The 10,011-nt window shown below is 36.4% G+C and overlaps 1 protein-coding gene across 1 annotated transcript; it reads right to left on the bottom strand.

The window, feature by feature from the left end:
* Window positions 1-6,169: 6,169 nt before the first annotated feature.
* Window positions 6,170-10,011, bottom strand: LOC114273690 (uncharacterized). Its single transcript, XM_028215480.2, has 4 exons — window positions 9,888-10,011; window positions 7,057-7,673; window positions 6,898-6,967; window positions 6,170-6,786 (listed from the first exon to the last, which is right to left on the bottom strand). Exons 1-4 carry the CDS (start codon window positions 10,009-10,011, stop codon window positions 6,170-6,172), a joined length of 1,428 nt encoding a protein of 475 aa, XP_028071281.2.

Below are 10,011 nucleotides of genomic sequence, written 5' to 3' on the forward strand. Positions count from 1 at the left end.
TACATACATTCCTGTAGAGTCATACTCTAAAAGCACATATCAAGCAAGTGAGAGCCAAAACACCCCTATGGTGGGGTAGGGTTTCCCTGTCCTAATTTTGTCAGGAACTAGGGGTTCGCTATGCAAACAAACGGTTTTGAACAACCTACGTTTGGGTGAGCAACCGGTCCTAGTTTGGAACAGTCTCTATGGTTTCCGATATGCAACTAGGTCGAATGGTCAAAAAGGATGCCTCAGCAAGACCACCTAATATACCTCTCGCTCCTAACACCGAGAAATGAAAGGAGGATCAAATGGTACGGCAATGATCCAGATCCAAGGTTTGCGTGTCCATCATGGCAGAGTACGCAACCGGTCAGCCTTATGGCACGCTTTTCCAAGCAAGCCTCCAGCAAACCGCTCAGGAATAGCAGATGAAAAACACTGTAACTTAAGCGCACCAATGCAAATACAATGCAAAGAAACACATAAGTGTAAAGAAAACAACATATCATGAGTTCGAGTCAAGTTCTCTAAATCTCTAGCAAAGTCGCCAGAAACTGTAGCGCTCGACTTTCTTCACGTGCCCTTATTTCGGAGAGGCGCGAATTAGGTCCTACAGTTCAGAGTCCTGTCACGGTTTTGAATCTAATCTCACAAAGTGCAATATGAGACTGATAAACACCAAAGAGTCCAATCCGGCAAATCATTTTGGAAAATCGATTTTAAATCAAATAATGCCAAACTGGACTGCTTTGCCAGATTACAGAGTCACCACCTAAATATTTTGTTTTTGAAAAATTTAGGAAACCCTGACTCGTGCCAAAGGCCACGTGTCTATCATCACCAAGGTTGCCTCGGCTCGGGAACTTGGGTACGAGAGGGCAAGGTCCTGAAATGAGCACCCCCGCTCGTCCGATCAAAGATCGGTCTCTACTAAGCATGATATGTTCGTTTTATAAACACATGTGTTCTTATTCCGGTTATTAATCTAACGTTACTATGTGATGAGCACAACATACAAGTATAGACTAAATCGTAAGAATTGGAACAAAACAACTCATGTTTGTTTTCGAAAATGGTTTGAAAGTGCCACTTTCAAGTGGGCTAAAGCGCGGATTTGCCACCCTCAAGTGGGCTTAAAACATGATTTTTCCACTTCGCAAAGTGGGCTTAAAACTCACATTTGATGAATTGTTCTAATTCAAGAATGAAGGCTTCATCCATAGGCATTCATGCAGTTTAGCATTTAAGCAAATAGCCTCATGGCAAGCATGCTATCATGGCAACACTCACACTCATGCAAGCATGCTAAAGCGTAAAACTTACAATGTATTCCAAGCCAAAACAAAAGCTAGTTAGAAATATGCATGATCCTAACTATATAAGATGCCTAATGAAACACATACAATATGCGATTAATAGGCTTGGCTTTCTAAGATGGCATATGAATGCAACAATTTGATACATGTATTCAAAGAAGTATTGAAATACGATGCAGTTTGAATGATGAGCCGAACCCGGTGCATGCAATGCAAATGAATGATGCAAACATGCGAGCATAAGGTATGCTAATTGAAACGTGCCCTAATCTAACCATAAAAAATGGGTAAATAAAAGGGAGAAAGACGTGGGGTTGGAAGACACACACACACACGCACACTTATTACAACATTGCGCCCTCTCGAATAAGGGTCTGAATGAATAAGCTAAGCTACACTAAGCTAAGCTAAGCTAATTATTACAAACCAACTAATTAACTATTCTAGCTAATTAATTATTACAACACAATTGCATAACTATCTATGCTAAGCTAATTAAAATATTACAAGATAGATTAAACTAATTAATTACAACTCATGTAATAATTAGCTATAACTAGCTATTGAAGCAATAAAATGGCCTCGCGGGCTAGGGAGATGCATGCTCGGTTGGCTTCGTCCCGAAAATCCACCATCTTGCCTCTAGATGCCTCTGTTTGCACATCTTTGGACCTCTAAAAATTATGCCAACCTCCAGATTGCCTCTGTTACATCTCAAGACCACACTGATGGCTGATCGGCTATGATTGGTTGCCATCGACCACTACTGGTGGCTGGTCGGTTGGCTTTGGTGGCCGGTCGGCTAGTACATGTGGCCGGTCGGCCACTGATCTCCTGAATTTCCTCCTTTTGCTGCAACAGAGAGCAAACAGAGGCATGGCAGTGTATTTGCAAGGAAATGTGTGTACTACCACCTTCCTTATCATTTCTCAAGCTTAAAGGAGTGTGGCACTTGACCCTCAAGCCACCAATCAAGCATTTTCAATACATGATGGCCAAAGAACCATGCTTGTACAAGCTTAATGAATGCGCACATAAGACTCAAAGAGCCTCCACCCTATCATGCATGATCAAGGGTGTCGGCGACCAAGAAACGTGACACATTTCATCACTATGAGTATGAAACGTCCCACATTTCTTGTGTTTGGATTAACGTCCGATCCAAACACATGCAATGCAACACAAATGCTTATCTTGTTCATGCTTTACTTTGCTCAATTCTTGTTTACACATTTATATTACCGATTAGTCCTTTAACCGATTAAGTCCAATGTGAAAGTCCTCTAATGAGAGAGGGGTTAGCCAAATGATGATTTAAAACATGAGAGAGACCATGCCTTTGACTAGGAGGAACCCTCAAAAGAGAGTTAAAGCCATTGAGCACAAGCTCTATCTCAAGCTTAAACACAACCATAAGGTTAACCAACCCTCAAAGCAAATGGGAAAATGAAGAAATGAGGGAGGATGCAGAATTTCAGTGCTAAAATGGCATGCTAAAGACACTAAACCATGCAAGCAACACATACACGACATATTTAAAGCCAAAAGCATTAAGCCAGTAAAGAGCATTACACAAGAGGCATGCGATATCAAGCTCAAATGACCAAACCAACTCTGGACAGAGCTTAAACATGCCAAAACAATAGCCAAAACATGCTGAAATTAAGGCATAGAAAGCAAGAAAAACATGCTCACATGTTGGGTCACAAACAAGGCTCAATGCACAACTCTCAAAAGCAATGAAAGTGTGAAATATGTGAGAGTGTGACAGAGATATATGCACTAAAATCACATGTAAAATGATGTTATATCATGCAAACATCTCATGCAAGATATGTTAGAGGCCTCAAAACCCAAAGCTAGTGAAGGCATTTACACTACAACCATGCAAGGCTAAGTTCATAAGACCAAGACCACTCAAAACAGAGCTAAAGCATGACAAAACATGAGCAAAAACATGTTGAGATAGAGCTAACACAAACTAGAATGATAGGCTAACTCATTAGGCATGCTAAGCTAGTAAGCATGATTACACTACAAGTGTAAGAAGCAAGCAACAAGTGGCTTAACCAGCCAAAAACAGAGCTAAAGAAAGTCAAAAAAGTCACAAAAACATGCTGAGATCATGCCATGAGATGGTAGAAAAACATGCTCACATGTTGGGCCATCAACACTTACAAAGAAGACACAAGAAGGGAAGGCCACCCCCTCCTATTTTGGACCTCAAAACCAACGTTTTGCCACTGAAATCCCCCTGGAATTCAGTGGATAAAAGGCCAAAAAGAGGTTGTTTGAAAAGCTTTAAAAGATGGCATAACTCTTAGCAAACAAGCAACAAAAAAGGGTGGACCACCCCTAACTCCAAAAGGGCCTTAAACTACCATTTTTAGACCTTAAAAACAGAGGTTTTTTTAGTTGAAAACTTGGCCAAAAACAGCGTGCAAAGGTGGCCAAACAAATAATTAAAGCAAAGCTTAAAAGGGGATAAGGCTTTACCTTTGAAGCACAACAACAAACAGCAAAGATTCTGAGCTAAAACCAAGCTTAAGACCTCAAACCAAGCTTCAAGGGACCTCAGCTCCAAGGTGAAGGTGTTTGGCTAAAGGTCTTAGTGCAAATGTGTAGAGAAAACTCACTTTTAAGCACAATATATATATATATATATATATATATATATAGAGAGAGAGAGAGAGAGAGAGAGAGAGAGAGAAAGAGAGTGAAATTTTTGCTCTGAAAATTTATAACCCTCAAATGGGGGAGAGATCCCCCCATTATATAGAAAAACAAGCCAAAGGCTTGCCTTCATCCTCCCATACACATGTATGGAGATGAGCCTCAGTGCTTACCAGTTGGCATAAAATATCTAAAAAATATCTGAAAAAGGAGAAAAATGGCCGCCGGCCATCATTGGTGGCTGACCAGCCACAAATGTAGCCAACCGGCCATCAGCATAGTCGACCAGCCACCACTGATGGCCAGCAGGCACAAGCCATGGCTGATGGACACTAGGGATGGCCGATAAGCCACCCTCTCCTCCAGATGCAAAGCACAAAACTCTTGGTCCACAACCAAGCACAAAACAGACAAGTTAAAAGGCTCCAAGGCAAGGCACTTAGCCGAGACCTTCAGGGACTCAAAAAAAACATGAACATGCGAAATCATCGGGTGTTCAAACGATGACGTCCAAGTCTTGAGGACGGTCAAAAATGCGGTGTCTACAGTATGCCCTATAGGGAACGACTTTTGTAAAGAATCTTCCTTGTTGGGGATGGCGTTAATTTAAAGGACCTCTTTGGTACTACCAATTTATACCTTGGTTGGTGTTAATTTAAAGACTACTACTTGCTTGTTTCCAGCATAATCAGTATCCGCTTGTTGATCTCTCTCATTGTCTCCTTTCTTATTGGGCCCAGTAGGCTCATTTTTGGGCCTAATTTCGATAATACGAACCATTCACATTTTAAGATTTGTTGAGTAGATCATACCTGTAAAACATCAAGTTGATCAGATATCAAAAAGCATGTGTTCAGAAAAATGTTTATTAAATATTTTTAAAAAATGATTTTTAGTTCGATGATCCGAACACATAGTTTATGATATCCGATCAACCTGATTTTTTACAGGTATGATATAGCTAACAAATCTTAAAATGTAACGGTTCGGATCATTGAAATTAAGCTTGAAAGTGGGTCCAATGGCCCAGTAAATAGAGAGACAAAGAGAGAGATCAAGAAGCGGATCCTAATTCGTTTCAAGCCACCTGTGCTTAGGTTTACTATTGGAATCATATAAATATAAATTATTCATAAAAATAAATAAAATAAACAAATATTGGTATAATAAGTGGTAGGACGTCAAATTCCCTATTGTCCATAATATAGATTGGGTATGCAAAATTTATCATGAGTCTTGTTTTAGTGATTAAAACTTTTTATTTTGTTAGATATTTAATATATTTTATTCATAAAAAAATTGATCAATCTAATAATTGCAATAAATTTAATTTATCATATTTTTTTTTTAAAAAATATAATTATCACCATTTTTTAAATAATTAACTTAATAATTAAATAAATTATAATTATCAAATCGATTTAATTTTTAAAAAGGCTTTCGGTTTATAAATTCAATTTTAGATTTCTTCTATCTAAAAGTCCATGTGTCAAATTACTTTCCCAATAAGGACATACTTTTGCCAAAGACCAAACTACCTATATATATACATATACTCTACCGTTCAAACCCTAATGCAACAAACAAATATCAGTCTCTCTTTCTCTCACTCTCTCTCTCTCTCTCTCTCTCTCTCTCTCTCTCTCTTCTTCTACTTCCTCTATGCATCCATATATATAGGGACGGATGCAGGATTCTAATGTCGGGGGGAGGGGGGGTGAGTGTAATGAACTTGTGATATACAATATCAATTTCTACCCAAATATCACAAAAATGTATAATTAGATGTTTACATTCATCATATATAATTACAAAATATTATCAAAATACAATTAGATATGTTCTAGTAAATCCATATTAATTTTCAAAAAAGCAACTATTTGCTCTACATATCTACTTAGGCATCTAAAGTTGTGCTCGACGTTCTTTCATAATATAAAAAGCATCTATGATGGAATCTACTTCAAAATCTCGAGCAATGTCTTTCTCAACATATGTTAACAAGTAGCTTAAAAGAAAATCATCCTTCATCCTATTGCGCAATCTAATCTTTACAATTTTCATGGCCGAAATTGCACATTATGTTGTTGCCATAAAAACTGGTAAAGTTAGAACAAGACGAATTAATCTATCGACAAGAGGATAAATTGTTGGCTTCCTTGTTTTTACCAACATTTGGCACAAGTCAGAAATTGTCAATAGTTGCTAAAACTCAAGATGTTTAAGGATGTCAATCTCGCAATTTTGCATGGAATTTCTTGCTCTGTAAAGTCATTAGGATAAAATTTATTTGCAAGCTTGCATATGTCTTCAATTTTTAATAAACAGTAGTCATCCCTAGGATCTAAAGCAAAGCTAAGAATAAGAAACTCCATCACATCTTCTTTAAATCTGTTGTTCAATTCTTGCAATTGAGAATCACATATAATTGTAAAAATATCAACCCGAAAATGATGCTCAATAGTAATGTGATCTCTTTGGTGACAAGCACGACCTTTATCAGATGTGTAACGAGCACTCATATTAGGAATATCTATGTCATATTTTTCACAAAATAGTTGAACATTCTCCAACAAAGGAATCCATCCATCTTCTCTATATTTTTGAACAAGTTCTTTTGTAGTTGACAGTAGATGCATTGCATTCAATATATCTTGGGATTTACGTTGCGAAGCTTGGCAAATATCATCATTAATATCTCTCATAAGATGTAAGATAAACACAAACTCAAAAGATGTAATCTTATCATAAACTCCATCTGCATCTGCACGTTGAGTAGAGGTGGCTCCATCATTGATGGCATTACTTAAGACTAATCAAGTTGAACGATTCATATTTATCAAATTGGAAATAGATCCCAAGTGAGAACCCCGTCGAGTATCTCCAGCCCTTTTTAATGTCCCAACTTGATTTTTGCCTTTACCAGTTTCAACTTTATCAATGGCAAGTTTTGCTGCAATTTCTTTAGCTTGAGCAACTTTCAACTGATCATCCTTTTACAAGAAGAGCCACATAGATTAAATGTGAGAGCCAAATAAGAAAAAAATTGGGCAATGGGTATAACCTCTCTTGTTGTCGCTACCAATGCTAATTGGAGTCGATGAGAAAAGCAATGAACATAATACGCAAAATGACAGTCATGAAGAAATAAGGCCTGCAACCCAGTCCATTCTCCACGCATATTACTAGCACCATCATATCCTTGATCACAAATATTTTGTACACTGAGATTATGACAAGATAGGACAATACATATTTCTTCTTTCAAAGTTGCTGATGTTGTATCCGATACATGAACTATGTCAAAAAAATGCTCCTTTATAAAACCATCTTTATCAACAAATCTTAGAACAATGACCATTTTCTCCCTCTTTGATTCATCTCGATCTCCATCCACTATAATGCAAATTTTTCCTTCATCAATCTCCTCACGAATGAATCTTTGTATTTTGTCAAAGAAAATACTAAAAATCTCTTTTTGAATTCGATGCGAGTAGTATGAAGCATTTTGAGGAGCTTTATGTAACACAACATCTGCCACATCCGCATTATAAGATTCCAAGAGCTTTATCAATTCAATAACATTCCCTTGATTTTTAGAATCACGACTTTCATCACGACCTCTAAATGCACAAGCTCGAAATGTAAGCCATTTGAAAGCATCTATCGTAGTCTTCAACCGCAAGTGGTTTTTTGCAACTGTTGAGAAGTTTGTTTCATAACTATATTCTCAACGTATTGTGATTGATATATTAAATCATGGCAAGATTTAACATCAATTCTGTGCGATGAATTAGGACCCTTTCCCATATGAGTTAAGAAAGCACAATTCTTTCCACTATTGACTGTCTTCCATGAAGAAAATCCATCAAAAATGAAAGCGCTAGAAGTAGTGCTTCCATTCGGTTTTGTAAAAAGATAGCAAGGAAGACAAAAAGGAATAATGTTTGGTTGGAGAATATTCTAGCCAATCTGGAAATAACTTGTACTAAGAAGCTAGAAAATGATGCCCATTCTTCTCTTCAAGAGGTTGATTGTTAGGTTGGTATGGTCCAAATTTGATGTAAGCTTGTCGAATCTCATCACGTTGAATTATCAAATAATCCCAAATTTGTGGTCGTAGTCCTAGATCCCGTACCAAAGAAGATGTATCAACTTCTTTGGATTCTATTCTAGGCACTTTACAAGGACGTTGTTCAGAGTTTGAAGCTTCAACATTATCAATGGAGGTTTTGTAGTTGCATTAACTTCTATATCTTGAGAGCCTCTTTTCTTAAAGAAAGAATCAATTTTTTTGTTCACCATAATTCACCTAACATTCATCTCAATTTGATTTAAGAACTTGAAAATTATTAAACAATTTTTGTTACTCACTAGGTAAGAAGCACACTACCAATACAATCTAATCTAATAAAAGACATGTCATTTTCAATGGGTAAACAATAAAAAAATTAACATAACATGCAACGAGTCAATAGAAATATAATAAAAATTATAAATAGTTGACTGAAAATTACACAAATGGTTCCATTCCCAGCATTACCAAGTTCATAGTCCAATCTTTTTTCCCCAAATAATAAACCCTAACTCTTCTTCTTCTTCTTCTTCTTCTTCTTCTTCAGAGAGAGAGAGAGAGAGAGAGAGAGAGAGAGAGAGAGTATTGGAGTACTGTCGGAGGAATCACAATCTTGAAAGCTGAAAGACTCGCGACGCACGAGAGCGAGATTGTGTTTTGGGCCACTGGTTTTGATGATTTGGGTTCACTAGTCATGAAATAAGAGAGAGAAGAGAAACTTCTTTGTTTTGAATATGTGATGACTGCTCTAGGTAGGCTACTACAGCCTACATATGATTGAGACTTGTATCTTCTTGAGTAATCATTTTTAATTTATTTTTTTTCTTTAGTTATAAGTAAACAACTAAAAAATTTGGGCCCTAATCAGACAAAAAGGACTTTAACATATTAACAAATAAATTTTCAACTATTTTAACATTACTAAATTTAAAATAAAAAGTAATCATAGTTAAAAAATAAATTACTATTATTATTATTATTATTATTATTATTATTATTATTATTATTATTATTATTATTATTTATAGTATTTATCAAAAAAAAATTAAATTTTAAAGTACAAAATTTAAGGGGTGGCGGTTCTTAATTTTTTTGCAAAAACTTTGGGGTGGCGAACCTATATAATTTAAAAATATTTGTGTCATGACCCAAACCCGTTCCTATAGGTTTAGTGTCATAATCGGCCAGTAATCCATGATTACCAAAGGCCTGCTTAACAGTTGACAATAAATAGGGCCAGCGGAAGCCAATAAATAATAAAATAAAACGTCTAATGAGCTGTGCGGACTTAAATGAACAAAACAAACCGTTATATCAAGTTCAAGGCATTAGGGAATTAAATCTCGTTATCAAAAGTCATAGAACAAAAACTTCATATCATTAGTTCACATTTATAGATAGTTGAATCTTGACCTAAAAGCCTTGACACATGAGAGTTTGGAACCTTGCAGTGAGGCACAATAGTTGGCTTGACAAAAACAGGGTTCGGGTCGACGCTGCTAAGTTTGTTTCGATGCTTGATCACCTACATACATATATTAAACAGTGAGCTAAAGCCTAGTGAATAAATTTCACAATAAACTCTAAAAATTACGCTGATCACAACAAAGTAATCAATTTCGGTTTCTGTTGCCTTTACAGCCCTCAATTTCAAATTTTCGTAGGATTCATAATAGATTTTCATACGATGAATAGATATGGATTCAAAACTCTTACAAAACACATAATTAGCATTCGAATCACACATGGCACATATCACAATTAAAATTGAACACATAATTAAATTAATATAATCATGGTATGCATTTTGGGGTCATTACAATTTGTAATTTTATTACTATATCTAGGGGGTTTTTTAAGAATTTTGGGCTGGCGGTCATCCCTGCCAGCCCCCATCGGTCCATCCTTGTCATATACATCTCTATATATATCATCTCTTCGATCATCGTTCTCCGAAACCAT

Source organism: Camellia sinensis, chromosome 4 (assembly GCF_055761805.1).
Source record: "Camellia sinensis isolate YWXY chromosome 4, ASM5576180v1, whole genome shotgun sequence".
Lineage (NCBI taxonomy): Eukaryota > Viridiplantae > Streptophyta > Magnoliopsida > Ericales > Theaceae > Camellia > Camellia sinensis.